Consider the following 20508-nt stretch of genomic DNA (forward strand, 5'->3'; position numbering starts at 1 on the left):
CTCGGCTTACGTCTTCACGGCTGTTCCTCTTGGAAACAAGCGTTTTCATCCAGAAAACGAGGCCAACCAACCATTTAATATATGCAATTTCAGACGGACAGACAGAATTGCCTAATTTATTAATAGAATATCCTAATCGAAGTGCTCTTCGTGGACTAATGTTATTAGTGGAGTCCCACAGGGTTCGGTGTTGAGCTCACAGTTGTTTTGTATATTTATCAATGATATTGATGAAGGTATATTAGGCTTAGTGTCGAAGTTTGCCGATGATACAAATGTTGGCAGGGTTGTTAATGACAGGAATGGCAGTGTATTACTGTAACACGATCTAGAAAATTTGGGAAGATGGGCTGAGAAGTGGCAACTGAAGTTTAACATTGACAAATGCAAAGTACTGCATATGGGTAGAAGTAACCCCAGAGAAACGTACCAACTGTGTGGTGCTACACTTAGGGTGGTAGAAAATGAAAAAAGACCCGGGATTAATTGTGCAGTCAGATATGAAGTCTTCTGAACAGTACACACAGGCTGCTAGAGTAGGTCATGGGGTATTGTGAATGATATACAGGAATTTTGCTAGTAGGTAAAAGGTGATTGTCCCTTTGTATAAGGCAACGGTCAGGCGACGCCTTGAGTACTGTGTACAGATCTGGAGGCCTCATTTTAGGAAGGATGTAAAGTTGCTTAAGCGAGTGCATAGAAGGGCAACAAGATTCGTGAGGAAAACAAAAGGATAGTCTTGAAAAAATGAAAACGACTTGGGGGTAATTGTGCAGTCAGATATGAAGTTTTCTGAAAAATGCAGACAGGCTGCAAGAGCAGGCCATGGGGTTTTGTCAATGATATACAGGAATTTTGCTAGCAGAGAAAAGGAGGTGATTGTCCCTCTGTATAATGCAATGGCCAGACCACGCTTTGAATACTACATACAGGTCTGGAAGCCTCATTTTAGGAAGGATGTAGATTTGCTTGAGCATGTACAGAGAAAAGCAACAAGATTGGTGAGGGAAATGAAGGGATCCTCTTACCAAGAGAGGCTTAAGTTCTGCAAATTGCAGCGGCTGGAGACTAGACACCTGCGAGGTGCTCTGATTGAGGTGTATAAGGCCTTGAATGGGTTGAGCACGCTGAATTCTGATGGGATTCTTCCACTTGTTAAGATTATGAACCTAACGGGCATAAATTCAAATTGAGGAAAGACAGCTGTAGAATAAATGTGCGGAAATTTGCCTTTAGCCAGCGGGTGGTTAATTGCTGGAACAAACTTCCATCTCTCGTTGTGGAGGTTGATAGGTTAAATAAATTTAAGGAGGAACTGGACAGGCATTTGGAAGGAATGGTGTGATTTTTTTTTGCTGATCCTGCTTAAGTTCATACACTTGCTTTCTTGCATCACATGCCACTACTACTACTACTACTACAAACTTCCAGCTGTCGTTGATAGGTTAAACAAATTCAAGGAGGAACTGGACATACATTTAGAGGGGACGGTTGTGGAATTTTTTTTGGCTGATGCTACAGAAGCTCATAAACTTGCTTTATTGCATCACATGCCACGATTACTATTACTATTGTAGCCTTAGTTTCGTTGGTTCACAAACGAATAAGAAACCACAAACATTTAGAAAACGAATTACAAGCAAACACACTTAAATTAGTCACTTATAAAGATAAACACGCCATGAGTTCTTGAAGTCAGGCAAAAATTATAATTATACAGACAAGAATATTGAGAAATAAATATAAACTAATGAATGTGTCGAATTACATAAATGATCAAATAACATTTGAAGTGCTGGTAAACAATATTTTCTCCAATAAATGTGCTTGTGTGCGCAATCAATATACACGCGCGCACGCACACAGAGTATGCTGCTGACCCAACTGTTTAAGTCTCACATGTGTTGTACGTATCTACAGTATTCCTGGAAAGAACATTTATTCCTCTTTTAACTTCTTTACTATCATCATGTGCGAATCTGAACGAACCGTGTACAGTACTTTTATTTTTATACTACTTTCGTTACAGAGATCGTGCAGTCTTATTTAATGACATTAATTTTTTCTGCCAAGCTTAGTTTTTCCTTCTTATTTAATAAAGCAACGCTTCTGGTATATACCATTAGAAATGGATCAATCACACACACTCGCTTTATCTGTTTTGGGCTATCCGCCCTTGCTTTTTGAAGTTACTCTTTCGAAGGTCGTTGACCCACATTTCTCTTTTATCGCCCTCTAGCGGCAAAACGAATGATTATTTTCACTCTTTGTATTCGTTATCTATTAATTAAATATTTAATATTCTAAATATTACAAATTTATTAAATGTTTATTTAAATATACATATTAAAAATTAGTTAATCACCTACAGTAATAGTTAAATTACAAATGATACAAATACGAAACCTCATATTGGTATATGTGACTCCGCTTTAGCCTAACAAAAGGCGGTTGCTAGTATCTGTATGCGTGTTTTGATTCTATGTTGGTCGCCATATAGTGAAAAAAATTTCTAATTCTGTTTACGCATAGTATTAAATTGAAAAGTAGTTCCTTATCGCACTCTGCAAGAAAAATGTATAATAATCTTTCGGATTACCCATCGTTTGGTAGAGGAGGACGTTCAGGAGGAAGACCTCGAGGTTACGATTATGATAGTCGGTCGCGATATCGTTCTCCTAGCCCACGCCGGCGTTCTCCAAGTCCTGGATATCGATATCGCTCTCCTAGCCCACATCGTCGTTACAGATCTCCAAGTCCAAGTTATTCAAGGTATCGTTCTCCTAGCCCAAGAAGGCGTTATCGTTCTCCTAGCCCTGGTCCTAGTCGTTATGGTCGTAGGTCTCCACCAGGTCGACATGATCGTAGGGACCGTGGTGACCGCAGGGATAGAGACAGAGGTAGAGACAAGGATAAACGCGATAGTTCCAGGAACCGAACTTCATCTCGCAGGAAGGTAATAATTGAGCTTTTTAGTAAAAATTAATTATCAGTTGAATTATTTGCATGTGTGTAATGAGCGAGTTTGTCATTCTGGAGATCAGGCAAATGAAAAAATAATTAAACAAAGGAAATATGCAGCATTTCCCGCCCTTTAGAAGTAACAAAATTTAAAACTAAATAATGAAAAAAAGTGCGTTTTCTTCATAGTGAAATAAAAGTAATTTTTCTGCTCAAGGTCGTTGAAACACGTGGAATATATTGTTTATCTGTTTCAGCCCTTACTGTTTCAGTAAGATTTTTTAAAAAATAGCGTACTTGACATCAGTGCGGCTATTTTAAATTTTATTTAATTTAAACATTGCCTGTGCAGAATATTATGTAAATATAAGAAGCACTAAATAAGATGTTCGAAATAGAGAACTACACTATGTAGAACAATTATAACAAATTGTAGTCATATCATGAACTTAAATTGACATAAAAACAAGCAATGTGACCTGAAATTTGCATGCATCTATTGTGGTGTGGTGACAGGAACATTACGTACAAACTGCAAATTAAGTCAGCATATTTTCTGGTTTGTGAACAGAGGTATAATGTCTCTCTCAAAGACCCTTTACAAACAAAAGCACACAGCCTTTCTAAACCAGTGAGTTTGTCACAGTATTAATGCATCCAAATAAACAAAAGCATTTGCTGCCTAAGCTGAACTCTTATTGGAGATTGCCACTGAGTTTATTTTAATGTCATCTGAATACTCCATAGAGCAATGTTTGGAGAAAAAAGCTCCTGTAAAAATTTTGTGGGGGATGGCTTTTAGGTGATTTCAGACTGTGCTACATCTCTGTGAATCCACAATATACAATAATGATTATTTGATTAATGAACAATTTATTCTAAGATATTCCTTGAGTAGGAGGCTTTGAAGGGAACAGGCATTCTGTGTGTTATCAGACACTCATTCAAAAACACTAATGGATCCAATATTTTTCTATTTTAGAAGATTTAAGAGAAGTCCAGTTGGCCATCTCTAAAATCCACTCATTTGTTGGTAAGCGCTCTATTACGTTATTTTTGTGACAACGAACATGGAGAGTGGTTTTCTTCCAGATGCCTGATCATTGTCAAGAGGAAAAGGTCAAACCCTACAGCACTTTATTAAATATGACAACACGACAAAAGAAATGCCCCTCATCAGTCCCCAGCGGCTTTCACTCTCCCTCTTACAGCAGAGAAAGGACCAGAGTGGAAGCAGAGGGTGTTAAGAATCTATGGGGATGATCAGGCTGCCATGCACAGAAACTGATCTTGGCCTGTTTTTTTTTTTTTTTATGAAAACCCCAAACACGAGAGGTATTACAACCTATAGTACTTAGTACCATGCTTGGGTTGGAGGTTGAGAAGGCAAAAGATATTTGTTGACATTAGACTTGAACTTCTGCAGACTGAAATTTTCAGGAAAGACATATAAAGGAAGGTTGTTCCAGAAAATGGCAGTTGAATGAATAAACAAGGAAGATGAAAAGTTGGTTCTGTGAGTTTGAAGTTGGACAGTAAATGGATGTTGTCTGGTGGCAGCACGTGTTTGGACTGTTTTTAAAGAGAGAGCGGGAATTATAGAAGCCAATTCAGAAGAACAGTGCCCATGGAAGTATCTGTAGAAAAGGCATGTAGCAGAAACAGTGTCTGTGAGACAGAGTGGAGAGACTCTGTTAGAGATGAGTCATTAATTAATCTAACTGCCCTCTTCTGAACGGAATCTAAAAGCCTGAGAGAAGTTTTGGGGGCACCACCTCAGATGTCGGAACAATATTCCATGGTAGGGCGGATTTGCGATTTGTACAGAGTGAACAGCTGTTTGGAAGAAAAGTAACACAGAGAGCAAAAGAGAAAACCAAGTTTTTTAGATTCAGAGGAAGCGATATTTGTAATGTGCTTGTGCCAAGAGAGATTAAAGTCACTGTAATCCCCAAAAGAGATATATCATCTTGCCTAGAAATCAGAGTGTCACCAAAGATAAGCATAGGAGCAGAAGAATCCTTTTTGCGAGATACAAGACTGGACTGAGTTTTAGAAGGATTGAATTCAACTAAGTTGTCTTTGACCCACTGGAGAATTGGTTGGAGATCAGCATTTAAAGAATTGGTAGCGGATATTCGAGAAGTTGAAGCTGTTTGAGCAGGGCAAGGTTTCTCAAAATGGAATGCATGTGTTATCATCAGCAAAACTATAGATATAGGATTTCCGGTCAATGGAAGAAGATCATCAGTATACAAGAGGAAAAGAGTGGGGGAAGGAACTGAACCTCTGGGGACACCATCATTAGTGGAGAAGTTAGAAGACAGAGAGCCATCTACCATCAACCCCAGTGAGTGGTCAGAGAGAAAACTGGATAACCAATTACAAAAAACAGTTGGCAATCCATAAGATGGAAGCTTGTTTATAAGACCTTTTGGCAGAAAAGATTTGTGAGTTTTGCTTAAAATTGTTGATTAAATTAATAAAATAAGTGCCGCCATGTTTAGTAAGAGAAGTGAAAATGTAAAAAGTCATGTAGATCTATCACATTTGGAAAAAAAAGATGGAGGTAATTCGTAGAATGCAAGATGATCAGACACCTAATTTGTGTAGAAGTGTGAAATTGCCTCAATCGACTGAGAGTACCATAATGAAAAATACAAATAAAATAAAACAGTCAATGCAACATGCTACGACAGTAAGTGCGACAAAGTGAGTTATAGCAGCAGAAGTAAACTTTTATAAAAAATGGAGAAATTATTGTCATTGTGGGTGGATGACTTAAATCAAAAAAACATTCCATTGACTCAAGCTGTTATTACTGATAAGGCAAAGTCAATTTTGAAGATTTTTAAGAAAAAAAGAGGGTGGTGAGGGGACATTTTTAGGTAGCAAGGGATGGTTCATGTGATTTAAATTAAGTGCCACTGTGTGAAATTAAGTGGCGAGGCAGCAAATGCAGATGCTCAAGCAGCTGCAGAGTTTCAAGCCATTGTAGAGAGGGTAATTCCTCCTGATCTCATTTTTAATGTTGACGAGACCAGACTTTATTGAAAGAAATTGCCATCACAAACCTTCATTGCCCACGAAGAGCAGTCTGCACCAGGTTTCAAGGCTGCAAAAGACAGGCTAGTGCTTCTGCTGGACTAAATGCCTCTGGCACTTTCTAAAATTAAAACCAATGTTGGTGTGCTATTCACAGACACCACATGCTCTTAAGGGCCTAAACAAAGCCATGTTGCTGGTCTACTGGAAATGGAACAGGAGGGCTTGGGTGACACAAAAAATCTTTTTGGGTACACAAACTATTTTTGCCCTACTGTGCTCTGTTTTTGTCAAGAGAATGAGTTACCAGCCAAGGCTTTTCTTCTCTTGGACAATGCCCCTGGTCATCCTGCAAACCTTCCTGAAGTCACAATGTCAGTATTGTGTACATGCCACCAAGCACCACTTCAGTTTTGCAATCAACTGACTAGGCTTCATGGAAATGGTGAGTTTTGAACAGGTTATACAAAACTATTAAGGATTATTGTCACTCAATTTGACATTTTGAAGGGCATTAATAACATCAACACTGCTTGGGATGAAGTGTCAGTGAACTGTTTGAATGGAGTATGGCACAAACTTCTCCCACAATTTATGCACGACTTCACAGGATTAGAGCCAGTGGAGAACATTGTTGAAGACATTAGCAGGCTGGTGCAAGAGGCAGGATTGGACGAGGTTACAGCTCAAGACGTAACAGAGTCATTGGATAGCCATGGATAGGAGGTGTCCGATGAAGAATTGGCTAAAGAACTAAGCCAACAGAAGGAGGAGGAAAAAGATGAAGACCCTCCTAAAATCTATGATTACAAGCAATGTACAGCACATCCTTTCAGCCATCGAGACCCTCACTGGTAAGCTCTGTGAGATGACTGGGGGCAAAGTGTGAAAGTGAAAATGAGCATAATTGCATCCATTGGCCTTTATTCTGATATTCTCAAAGAAAGAAACAAAGGACATCTCGACAGTCAACACTGCATTCTTTCTTCAAAAAAAGGGGAAGGTCCTCAACCAAGGACTTCATCAGAGAAGTAAAATCTGCATTACACTACTGTCAAAAAAGATCAATGCAGGAGCCTTTACAGTGGTGTTTCGGTCTGGGCTTGGAACATATCAAAGTAAATGTACAAAATTTAATTTTTTTATTTAATTAAATTTAGTTTGGTTATTTTATTCAATACTGTATTGCATTTAATTGATTTATATTTATAAAAATACTGTTTACATTCATAGCATTCATTTCAGAGCTCCAAATATAATATTATTATAAATGTTAAACTCAATGCAACAAGGCATCACAGGTTTAAGAGTATAAATAATCTATATAATATAAGTGTGAATACCTCATAGATCACTCTTTAAAGGGCAAAAAACTGTTTGTAATGTAAAAGGCATCATTTTATCTGTATCTCATATTGTGCTCCTCCTTCACGAGTTGCCATGTATTGCACTATCTCGAATAAGTAACGCTTCACTAAAAGAGAAGACTATTACTTATTCTCAGTGGGCACCACCACCCAGATAGCACCGTTTCAAGGCTTGTTTGTATATATGTGTGGGATAATAACTCTACTATCCAGTTGTCCCTAGTAGACTTAGAAAAGCAAAAAGTAGAGGGAAAGTTATAATAGGGGTGGAAGAAGAAAAACTGTGTAGAAGAATGAAAGAGACAGCAACTCACCACTCAAACTCAAATTCCTTGAATAGGCAACGCTTCCCCAGTAGAGAAGACTGTTGTTACCTATTCTCGGAAACTCCGTGAATATCAGGCTCCCCCTGGTGACAGTTTCAATGCTTGTTGGCCTTTCATCGGTGGGTGGGCAGGTACCCTGGTATTGCAGACATGACGATCCAGTTGTGAAGTAATCACACAATATGAGAGATGCTAAAATGTGTACATGATAATGTAAACGTTAAACTCAAGGCATCATAGGCTTAAGAGTATAAATAATCTGTATAATATAGGTGTGAATACACCATAGATCACTCTTTAAAGGGCAAAAAGACTACGTTTGTAATGTAAAAGGGCATCATTTTATCTGTATCTCATATTGTGCTCCTCCTTCACAACGAGTTGCCATGTATTGCCCTACCTCGAATAAGTAACACTTCACTAAAAGAGAAGACTATATGGTTACTTATTCTCAGTGGGCACCACCACCCAGACGGTACCGTTTCAAGGCTTGTTGGCCGCCTTGGTGGTGCCCACTGAGAATAAATAACAAGTGTTCTCTTTTAGTGAAGCGTTACTTATTCGAGGTAGGGCAATACATGGCAACTTGTGAAGGAGGAGCACAATATGAGATGCAGATAAAATGATGCCCTTTTACACTACAAAAGTAGTTTTTTTTCCCTTTTAAAGAGTGATCTATTATGTATTCACACCTATATTACATAGAATATTAATATTACTTGGGTCAATTTTGAGAGAGACTTGGAATGTAACCCATTGACTTACTTTATATAATTAAGTTTTCTTCAGGAATAGAACCCATCATAAACTGAGGGCTACCTGTACTGAGTTATGCAAAGCCATTAGACAGAGACTCAGAGGACATAAGAAAATTTAACACAAGAAAAGTAGAACAAGCATTAAGGGAAAACAAAGGACTTAAATCAGCAGTCATGGGCAGTAATACAGAAAGACAAACAGTACTGAATCTGAAGAATAGTGAGGGTGTACTTATAAATAACAGAGAATGCATAATTCAAATAGCAGAAGACTACTATAAAGTATTATATAAGGAGCAAGGGAATGATGCCAGCAGTGGTAATATGGATCATAAATTAGCAACACATACGACATGATATCCTTCCTGATGAGGTAGAACATGCCTTGAAGAAAATGAAGAATCAAAAAGGCCCAGGTGAAGACGAAGTTACTGTAGAGTTCTTAAAATTAGGAGGAAGAGACATGACACAGAAACTGGCAACTCTTCACAAAATACATTAGGAAAGGCATGACGGCTAAGGAGTGGAATGATGCAATCATAATTTTGCTGCATAAGAAAGGAGATAAATTGGAAATTATTGACCAATTAGCTAGTTGTTCACAAGGGTCATTACTAGTAGATTAGAAAGAATAATCAACTGAAAGAGTAAACTGGCTTTAGGACAGGGTTCTCAACTGTTGATCACCTTCACGTAATATCACAGCTAATGGAGAAAGCAAATGGATAAAAAAAACCACTATGCCTGGCATTTGTGGATTATGAAAAGGCATTTGACTCCATACAGCCTAAGGCAGTGTTTTGGGCACTGGAAAGACAAGGCATAGACATCCCATACACTTATGATTTTGAAGAAAATATATGAGAACGCCACCTCCTTTATAAGACTAGACAAAGACAGCAGCAAATTTAAAATTGAGAAAGTAGTTTGGCAAGGAGATACAATATGTTCGATGTTGTTTACTGCTAGCCTTTAAGAAGCTTTCAGAAGATTGGACTGGTCGCAGAAAGGAGTCAATGTGAATGGAGAGTACCTAAACCATTTATGATTTGCAGATGATATTGTGACCATAAGCCATGATCCCAAAGAATTAGAGGGAAATCTTAATCAGTTATGCAGAGTTAGTAAGGATTTTGGATTAAAGATGAATATGGTTAAAACAAAAGTAATAAGTATGCCACAGGAAAGGATATAATTATCGAAGGAGCAGGAATTGAAAAGGTGGATTCATATACTTAACTTGGACAAGTCATTAGCTGTAATAATGATAAATGGTTTGAAGTCAAGAGAAGAATAAATTACAGCTGGATAGCATTCAGGAAATATAGTCACATACGGAGGAGCAATATCCCAATTAAAATAATGAACCAATGTATACTCCGCACCATGGCTTGTGGAAGTGAAACTTTGGCACTCACCAAAAGAATGGAAGGGAAGCTGAAAACTACACAGCAAAGAATGGAACGAATTATATTAGGAATCAGACTGTTGGTTAAGAAGAGAAACACATGGATTAGGTAGCAAACACAAGTAAAGGCCATTCTTATCAAAACTAAAGAACTGAAATGGACTTTGGCAGGACACAGCTCGAAGACATGATGACAGAGGGACTAAGAAAATAACAGAATGGGACCCAAGAAGAGTTAAAAGAAAACCAGGAAGACAACAATGGAGATGGACGCATGAAATTCAAGTTCATGGGCAGTAAATGGATGGCCATTGCACAAAACAGAAGGAACTGGAAAGTTGATGGAGCGACTTTCATCCTGCAGTGAATTGAAAATGGTTGATGATTCCTCGAGTAGCATGATGTTTATGCAAATTGTGTTGTATGAAGATAATAATAAGTACTCAAAACCTTCATTAGTTTTGTTATATTTGTTTCCAAATTGAAAATGTGCAAATAATGGGGCCAAACCTTCCGTGATATTTTCTTGTCACTTCTTTAGCGATTGCAAAGACAGTAAGTAAGGGTTATTATGGAATTCTTAATTTTTTTTTTTTTTAGTAGAATTGAAAGTTTTAGTAGATCGAACTTGGATATAATTTGAAGAATTTTGTTTTAAGGTTAATTTTTATTTTGTAAATAATAGTAATAATAAAGAGTCTAAGAACCAAGACAAAGATAATCCCTTAGACTTTTCCACCAAACCAACTGGTAATGAAATTAAGTAAACCAGATTATATATGTTTCACCCATAAACAAATCAACAAAGTTCTTGTGACTGAAGTGATCTTTTGTGATGGCGATATTGAAAAGACAGCTGGCAAGTATTTACTTATTATTTTTATTTACTATATAAAAATAGTAAACGTTCGAATTATACCTTAGTTTTATTTACTAAAATTTTTAATTCACCAAAAAAAATTTAGGCATTCCATAATAATCCTTACTGTCTTTGCAGTCACTGAAGAAGTGGTAAGAAAATATCACAGAATATTTGAACCCCATTATGTACATATTTTTAATTTGGAAATAAACATAATAGTACCAGTGTCTGTTTTAAGTGCTTTATTATCTTCAAACAGTTCATTCTAAACTAGACCCAGTAAATCTTGAATTGTCAGTAGTTACCCTGCTAATAAATTGTAATAAGGCAGCCTGAAATATGTTACAGTATACAAGATCATAATATAAGAATTGAGAACTTCTGAAATGTTATTTCTAATATCAATTTAGCTTGTATATAATGAAATTTTTTTTTTTTTAATTAATGCTGTTGAATTGAACATTTGCTACCTTTTTTCACTCATTTGAGGTTCCTTTGTTCTGATTGGGCATCCTTTTCCTACAAAGTTAACAGATGTGTTACTTTTTTCCAAGCAGTAGTAATATTTGTATACATATGTGTATAATTTTTTGTGTGTATAATTTTTTTTTTATATGTATATATAAAAAAAATTTATAATATAATTTTTATACGTAGAATGACCGAGGTTACTGTGTTACCTTCTTGGTGTATCAGTAGTAAAGGTGCTGGCAATGTTGTTAAGGAGGAATGTGTTTTCAGAGTAAAGAGAAGCAGTACTATAGGAAAGACAAATGGTGGGCAAAACCATTGTGTTCTGTTCAGCTTGTGTGAAATGTTTTAGCGTGGCCAAACATGACAAAAAGTTTAAAATTATATTTATGTATGAGTTGAGTAAAACAGTGTTTTTTTTTTTTTTTTTTTTTTTGCTTTTTTCCAATGTAGTACTGCTTCTCCCTACTGTTGCAGAAAAGTGGCAACGTCACTGCCGCCTTTTACTATTGATACAGTGGTTCATACTAGGTAAAAAAATTTCAACAGTTCAAGTGGACTTATGGAGACCCTGTATGCATCTATACTGAACGTACAGTTTATTAGGTTTACCTCCAGCATCCAAGATATTAACAGCTCTGTTAGACCTAGTGTCATATATCATAACCGTCTATATAAAGCAGGTAGTTAGATACTCGGGAAGTAAATGTGTGGGTGCGTTTTTCAGCAAGAGAAAGAGCCATTGCTTAAAGTCTCTGTCTAATCTGAGTGACTTTAAACAATGTTATGATAGTTGCTGATCATCCTAAGGTGTTTATGTGTGGCCACATCCAGAGTTAGGCTGGTTTGAAAGCTATAAAACATCCAGCCAATGGCAGTCCTGTTGCTGGAGAAAACTATGAGGGGGCCAACTGGACCATGAAAACAATCATGCAGTTAACATATAAGCCATATTAAGTCATATTAGAGTGGTCTGTATAGGAGTATATTGGTATATACTCAATTGCACCCTACAGTGATTCAGGTTGTCAATGATGATATATAACAGTGGTATACCTCACCCCATCCTTGGTTTAGTAGACTCGAAACAATGGAATATTCGAGCTAACGACACATTGAGATCGGATGTTTACATACCGTGCAGATGTCTTGCAGTGCCGAAAAAAGAAAACAGAAAGTGACGTGGTTACTGTATTTGTTTACGTTCGCATTTTGAAAGTGAATTCTGCAGATATCACAGATTATACTGCTGTTTTACATTTATTTTAAATTAAAAACCCCTCACTCTGCTCCTAAAGTTAATAAACCTCATACAGAGAAGAAAAGAACAACATTAAAGCTTAGTGACAAACTTGATATAATCCAAACTATTACATTAGGGTAACCCGGAAAGTTAATTCATATACCCGTGTGTATTGTGTCTGTAAATTGTGGGTGTTCTTTGGTTGATTTGCCTATTTTGCTGGACGAAAACAGTTTCTGGGGGAAAAACTTTGCTATCTATGCCTGAGACTGACTAACTCAGCCATGGAGTTGAAAAAAGCCCAGAAAAGTTCCTTCCGTTATTTACGGGATTCGAACCTGTGCCTTTTCCACGTGGCGTGGGGAGGATGGTGAGGGTACCACTGTGCTACATGCACAGACTAAACTTGATATAATAAAGAAAATAGAATGGGACGTAAGCAGGAGTCTATTAATGGCAGATTATAACAATTCTCTGAGCAATGCTCAGAGAATTTCATAACTGACTACACAATTATCCCCCCACAAGGTCTTTTTCATTCTCCACTTCTCTGAGTGTGATATAATACAGTTGGTATGTTAATCTCGCATTACTGCTCCCCCCCATATGAATTTCCACTTCTCAGCCAATTTGCGTAGACCTTGTTGCAGTAGCTTACTGTGATTAACCATCCTGCTAACTTTCATATTACAGTAGACTGTCGAAATAACAGCACCCCACATAACGGAACATTTGAGCTAACGGCACATTGAGATCGGATGTTTACACACCATGCAGATTTCTTGCAGTGGCAAAAAAAGAAAACAAAGTCACGTAATTACTGTATTTATTAAGTGTTCGCCATTTTGAAAGTGAATTCTGCAGATAATTTTACATTTATAATTTTATATTTATTTTAAATTTAAAACCCCTTATTGTGGCTCCTAAAGTTAATAAACTTCATACAGAGAAGAAAAGAATAACATTAAAGCTTAGTGATAAACTTGATATAATCCAAACTATGCTGCAGAGATATGAGCATCTTCATCTTTCTCTACCACCAAACCAGTTTTCTTATCCGAGTATTGGCTTCTCAAATGGGCATGCCAGAAACTTAGCCTGCCTCCCCAGCTCTGGCCCACCACTATGGCCAACGCACTTAACGGCGCCTCCGTAGCCAGGGGGGCAGGAGCAGCAGTGTGTAGCACACGCTTCTTGATTAGACCGGGGTTCAAGCCCGTGCCCACCAAATACGGAGGATGCAGAAAGGTCAGGGAATAACCACCGCATATCCCCGGAGCAATATGGGCTTAGTTGCTAATGCTCCTAAAAACCAAATAACAACAATAACAAATAAAAAAAAAAATAAATTGCAGCCATTACAACCCACTGCAGGATGGAAGCCTCCTCAACAATTCATGCTGAGGGAAATGGACCATAATCTGCCACGCTGGTCAAGTGCAGGTTGGCGGATCGACCGTATTTAGCAGTCAGGAGCTTGAACCCCGGTCTACTCAAAGAGTGTGTGCCACTGCACTCCCGCTCCTGACCACTCGGCTACGGAGCCCTACAACGCACTTAACATCCCCCGAGGCTCATCATAACAGTCAAACTCATGACAGGTTTCATCTCCACCCCCTCCTGGAACAACTGTGCATGGAGGATCCCAGTGGCATGTCTTATGAGCAATTCCCCAGCTATGCCCTCTGCAAAGATGCCTTCATCTGTCGGACCGGTTGCTTCCTCAGCAGACGCTGTCTCGAGTCCAGGACTTAGATGTTGACTTCAGTGAGTTCTGTCAAGATCGACAATATAGGAAAAGAATACTCAGTGGGGAGGCCAAGGCTACTACTATTATAATAAGTCTTGAGCAATGTATATTCTTATTGTATGTATTTTGAAACAAATGGTTGTACACTCATTTAATGTTCTGTATATGTAGCATACTCAAGTCATTTCTCCATTTTCCTGTACTTTATTTCACTTACAGTACAACCCTGTTAATCCAGGCTGGATTTTCAGGCAGGGGGAAAACTATCAAAAAAATATATTTCTGTTCACTGACATTTGGGAGAGAATTTAAAACAATAAAAAAGATAAGCAATCGATAACAAAGAACACCACACGCACAAATTGCAACTAACACGATACACGCAAGTGAGAATGGAGTAACTAAAGTTACGAAACTTAAAAAATATGACCAGAGAGAAAATTCTGAAAATTTATTTGTTTTTAATATGATTGATGATTTCATGGAAGGGGAAACACATTTCACCTTAATAATGTAAAAACACAGAATTCCAGCTGTCAGTATTATTGCAAATTCAATAAGATTGTGTATACTATCCATTTATAATAGATTGCACTAACAGAAATGCCTAATAAACAGGGGACTGATAATTGTTTTTGTTGTTTTATGGTTGTGACCTCCAGAAATCCGACTGGACCGTGTGGTTTTGCTCGAAGACAATCGTAGGGTAATCTCAAGTGCTGGCCTATTCAGTTGACAGCTGCAGCTAGCATTGTCCACACGTACACACGTTCATTTTGAAAGTGAGTTTCAAAATTAAAGCAAAAAAAAAAAACATTGAGGATTATTTCAAGTAAACTTCTCGAAAATAGTTATTTGTTTTGTGTTGTAATTTTTTTTTTTATGTAATATAATGTTCTACATTAAAACTATTGCTTTGTGCAGTATTTTGTTTACTTACCATGTTCTTTTACTTTTTATAATTTTTACTTTAAAATGTTTTATTAATTTAATATAAAACCAATTTAGTTAAAATGTTGTCATTTAGTAACTTTAAATAAAAACTGGTATGTTAAAGATAGCTTCCGGTTAATCCGGACTTTTACTAATCTGGACCGAGTGTGATTACGTCAAGTCCAGATTAACGGAGTTCTACTGTATTTATTATTCTATTTATTTATGTATTTTTGGCTTATTGAGTCAATCTGTAGTACGTTGCTAACTGTTGGTCACTGTGCCATGACAGGCTGTTGCAACTACTATTATGTAAATTATCATTCTAAGCATTGCAATAAAGATTCTTCTTTCTGTTTTACGTTAAGGTCACCCGGAAAGTTAATTCATATACCAATGTGTATTGTGTCTGCAAATTGCGTGTGTTCTCTGGTTGATTTGCCTAGTTTGCTGGATGAAAAGTTTCTGGGGGGAAAACCTTGCTATCTATGCATGAGACCAACTAACTCAGCCACGGAGTGAAAAAAGCCAATAAAAGTTCCTTGCGTTATCGACGGGATTTGAACCTGGGCCTTTTCCACCCAGTATGGGGAGGACGGTGATGATACTACTGTGCTACATGCACAGACTAAACTTGATATAATAAAGAAAATAGAATGGAGCGTAAGCAGGAGTGTATTAATGGCAGAATATAACATTGGATCATCAACATGTTTATGTTTTTATGTGCAGTTAATAAAATTGCATTCTCAATCTTGTTATTTCTTATTTAGCCTCATTATTTCTGCATTATATATATTAAAAATAAAACTTTACAGATAACGTAAAAATAGAAATAACGGCACCTTGAATCCCTGAAGGTGCTGTTCTCAAAGTCTACTGTATCTGCAAACTTAGAATTTGTCTTATATGCAATAATAAACACAGAAAATGATGACAGTGGGCCCAGCACCAAACCCTGGGTGACTTCACACATAACATTAGTCCATGAAGAGCAGTGCTCATTGATAACCACTGTCTTCTCACACTCAACCAGCCCTTTGTCCATAGCAGTAACTTTCCCTTAATACTACACTGCTTCAATTTGTATAGCAATCTCTTATGTGCAACACTCAAAAGCTTTTCTGAAATCTAAGTACACAATGTCAAAATTATTTTTTTGCGCCAGGTTCTTTGTTACTGTGTCATAGTATCGTGTCACATTGGTCAGAAACGATCACCCTTAACCTATAACTGCATACCTATCTAGATGGTGCTGCATTACTCCTTTAACCAATGACTCCATTATTTTCCCTGAAACTGAAGTCAAGCAAAACTAAATGGCGACATGAGTAACTGTAATTACTCATGTCACTATTTGATCCTTTATGAATTGGGAGATACATTCATATATCTCCTATTTATGGGGACTTCCCCTGAATCCATGGATGCTCTCATAATCATGGCTAAAGGTTTGTTTACCTCTTTTGTTGCCTCCCTTAATATAATTGGATAGATCCCATCCACCCCAGGTGACTTCAAGTTTAGCTTCAACAATTTCTTCTCCACTTCTTGGCTATCACAAAATCATTCAGCTCCTTGTCAGGAGCTGAATGATCTTGACACACTTCCAGCATCTCCATCCCAAAAAGTTTCTCATGTGAATGTAGATGCAAAATACCTATCAGTTGGTCAGCAACCTGAACAGGATCATCAACGGTTAAACCATATCCAGTGGACCAATATGATTCTCTTCTTCCTTCTAGTGTTTACATAGTAAAGAAGTCTTTGCTGCTTTTCATTGCATTCTTTGCCAGAGACTTTACGTTACGTTCTCATAATCTGTTTTAGCTTGCCTAACCTCCTTTGTGACTTGATTGCAGACTAGTTTAATCTGCTGGTTACTATATCTAAGTCTAAAGAATGACTTAACCAGCACAGTGGACCAGAATGTCTAAAAATGGAAAAACATTATCTACCCCCATTTCAGTGGTAAATGAGATGTGTATAAACAAGGAATTAAGATATTGGAGAAGCAGTGTCTCTGATCCCCAAGGAATAACTGCAAATGTGTCGTCAACGTATCTTCGCCAGAGTTTGACAGGAATAGGAAAGTAATCTGTCAGTTTGTATTTTTGCTGTTCATAGCCAAGCACAGTCATTACATCAATAAACCAAAAGATTCGGCTATTTTTTAACTTTAATTGTTTGAAACTGCAACTCACATAAAGTGGGTTGCAGTTTCAAACAATTAAAGTGAAAAAATTAAACTTTTTTTGAAGATACAGTGAGTTTTAACTATGTGGATAGCGTGATTGAAGAATGTCTGAGAGCTAAAATTGTTTCCGAGTCATTCAATACAGCATGCATCTCCTCCAGAAACTTTCAAAGACAGTGCATAGCAGTGGTATTAGCAGGAGGAGATGAACCCTTTCTATATTTAGCTAAAAAGGGAGACCATTTCTTTGTTCATGTTTTAACTGGTCAATGCTACTTCAGTCATAACTTTTGTACTAAATGATTTATGCCATTTCTCTAGGATGCAACCATATATATAAAGTTCTCTCTTTTCTTGTAATTGCTTCCTCATACCTATTTACTCAACTGCAGAAAGTTCTTCCTGGGGAGGGAATTCAATACAGTAGGGTCAAAGAATGTGCAGTTTTGCTTATATGTTCAGAGGTATCACAAAAATATAACAGCCATTGCCCACGATTTGTATAACAATACTTCTTGGGAGTGATGAATGGGGGGAATAGAATATTCTAATGTAGTAGTAGTAGAGGCATGTGATGCAAGAAAGCAAGCTTGTGTAGCATCAGCCAAAAAAAACCCCCAATTTCACACATCCATTCCCTCTAAACATTTGTCTAGTTCCTCCTTGAATTTATTTAAGCTATCAACTTCCACAATGACAGATGGAAGTTTGTTCCAGCAATCAACTACCTGCTGGCTAAAGGCAGATTTCTGCACATCTATTCTATAATTGCCTTTCCTCAATTTGAATTTATGCCCCCTCAGGTTCTTAATCTGAACAAGAGGAAGAATCCCATCAGAATTGAGCCTGTTCAACCCATTCAAGGCCTTGTACACCTCAATCAGATCACCTCGCAGGTGCTTAGTCTCCAGATGCTGCAATTTGCAGAACTTAAGCCTTTCTTAGAAAGACCACCCTTTTGTTCCCCTCACCAACCTTGTTGCCCTTCTCTGCACTTGCTCAAGCAACTCTACATCCTTCCTAAAATGAGCCCTCCAAACATGTATGCAGTACTCAAGACATGGCCTGACCATTGCCTTATACAAAGGGATAATCATCTCCTTTTCCTTACTAGCAAAATTCCTGTATATCATTGACAATACCCCATGACCTGCTCTGGCAGCCTGCCTGCACTGTTCAGAAAATTTCGTATCTGACTGCACAATTACCCCCAGGTCTTTTTCATTTTCTACCACCCTAAGTGTAGCACCACACAATTGGTATATTTCTCTGGGATTACTTCTACCCATATGCAGTACTTTGCATTTGTCAAGGTTAAACTTCAGTTGCAACTTCTTAACCCATCTGCCCAAATTTTCTAGATCCTGTTGCAGTAGCACACTGCCATCACTGTTATTAACAACCCTGCCCATCTTTGTATCATCTGCAAACTTCGACATTAAACCTGACATACCTTCATTAATATTCTCCTGACATACAGCTGAACTTTGGGGGACTCCACTAATAACATTAGCCCACAAAGAGCAGTGTCCATTGATTACCACTCTGTCTTCTCCCACTCAATCAATTTTATCCATTGTAGCAACTTGCCCTTAATACCATACTGCTCCAATTCGTACAGTAGTCTTCCATGTGCAACAGTGTAAAAAGCTTTCCTGAAATCCACGTATATGATATCAATTATTTTTTGTATCCAATTCCTTTGTAACCACATCATGTATCCAATCAAATTTGTCAGACAAGACTTTCCCTTAACAGACTCATGCTGTGTCTGAATTATTACTGCAGTCTTGTACAGATGATCCTGCAATGCATCTTTAACCAGTGACTCCATTATTTTTCCCGGAACAGAAGTTAAACTAACTGGTCTGTAATTACTCGTCACCCTTAGATCCCCCTTTGTGAAATGGGGATACACTTACACATCTTCAGTCCATGGGAACTTGCCTCGAGTCCAAGGATGGACTCGTAATTATGATTAATGGTTTGCTTACTTCCTTTACCGCCTCTTTTAATATAACTGGATAGATCCCATCCATCCCAGGTGCTTTTCTTGTGTTTAACTTTAACAATTTCTCCTCCACTTTTGCTCTCAGATATTATAAAATCATTAAGCACCCTGTTACAGTTTGATAAACTGGCATTTTCTTCCCTTAATAACTCCTCGTGTGAATGTAGATGCAAAATACTCATTCAAATTATCAGTTATCTGAGCAGGATCATCAACAGTTGAACCATCGATATCAAGTGGACTAATCTGATTCATCCCCTTCCTTCTAGAGTTTATATAACTAAAGAAGTCCTTGCTGTTTTTTTTTAGCAACCTTTTCCAAAGATTTCTTTTAATCTGCCTTTGCTTTCCTAACTTGCTTTGTGACTTGATTACAGACTAGCTTATATCTATCATAGGCTTCTATGTTGCCTGATAATTTATATCCATCCCATCCATTTTTCTTCTCTACCACGAGTCTCATTAGTTCATTTGCCATACATTTAGGCCTAAACCTTGAACGGTATTTCTTAATCGGTATGAAAAGCCTAGTAGCTTCCACAATTACTTCCTTGAATGCTTCCCATTTAGAATTTGTTGCTGGTAACATCATCAGTTGGTCCCACTGTATACAGTTTACAAACTGTCTGAGACCACTGTAGTGACCTTTTATGGAAGCAAAGATCCTTCCCTTTACCCATGGTGGTAGTAATATCTTTAAGTAAATCCCACATCAGTACACTGTGATCACTGCCACCCAGTGGTTCCTTTATCTTCAAATTCGTAATACACAAATAATCACTTCTAATAACCAGAACAAGAGTATTGCTCTCTGGTTGCCTCTCTAACATGTTGCTGTAGAAAACAATCATCCAACAAATCCACAAAGGTGTTGCTAGTGTGCGAGTGACCAATCCACAAGTTCTAGTCAATATCTGGGAAGTTAAAATCCCCCATTATTAGACATTCTGATTTACTGGCCCACTGTATTTCTCTGTACAGTTGTTCATTGTACTCATCAGAGTCATTAGGCCTATAACACTGCTACTCTAATTTTTGCTTTCCCAGTGTTTACATTACATGTCATGCCCTATTGGCATGAAGTTTAGTACAAAGGTCTAAGAATATTCTAAATATGAGGAGGGGATGCTCCAGTTAAGTACAGACATAATATACTGACACAATATGATCTAAGAT

General features: G+C 37.5%; 1 protein-coding gene across 1 annotated transcript in view; it reads left to right on the top strand.

The window, feature by feature from the left end:
* The first annotated feature begins 2443 nt into the window (after positions 1-2443).
* LOC150082095 (uncharacterized) overlaps positions 2444-20508 on the top strand; it is a 47887-nt gene continuing 29822 nt past the window's right edge. Inside the window, exon 1 of the mRNA XM_090379101.1 lies at positions 2444-2956. Within this exon, the coding sequence (XP_090235227.1) occupies positions 2576-2956 (381 nt within the window). The 5' untranslated portion in view covers positions 2444-2575. The remainder of the gene's footprint in view (positions 2957-20508) is intronic.

The sequence above is a fragment of the Mastigoproctus giganteus genome, chromosome 8 (assembly GCF_048544385.1).
Source record: "Mastigoproctus giganteus isolate SK-2022 chromosome 8, ASM4854438v1, whole genome shotgun sequence".
Classification (NCBI taxonomy): Eukaryota; Metazoa; Arthropoda; class Arachnida; order Uropygi; family Thelyphonidae; genus Mastigoproctus; species Mastigoproctus giganteus.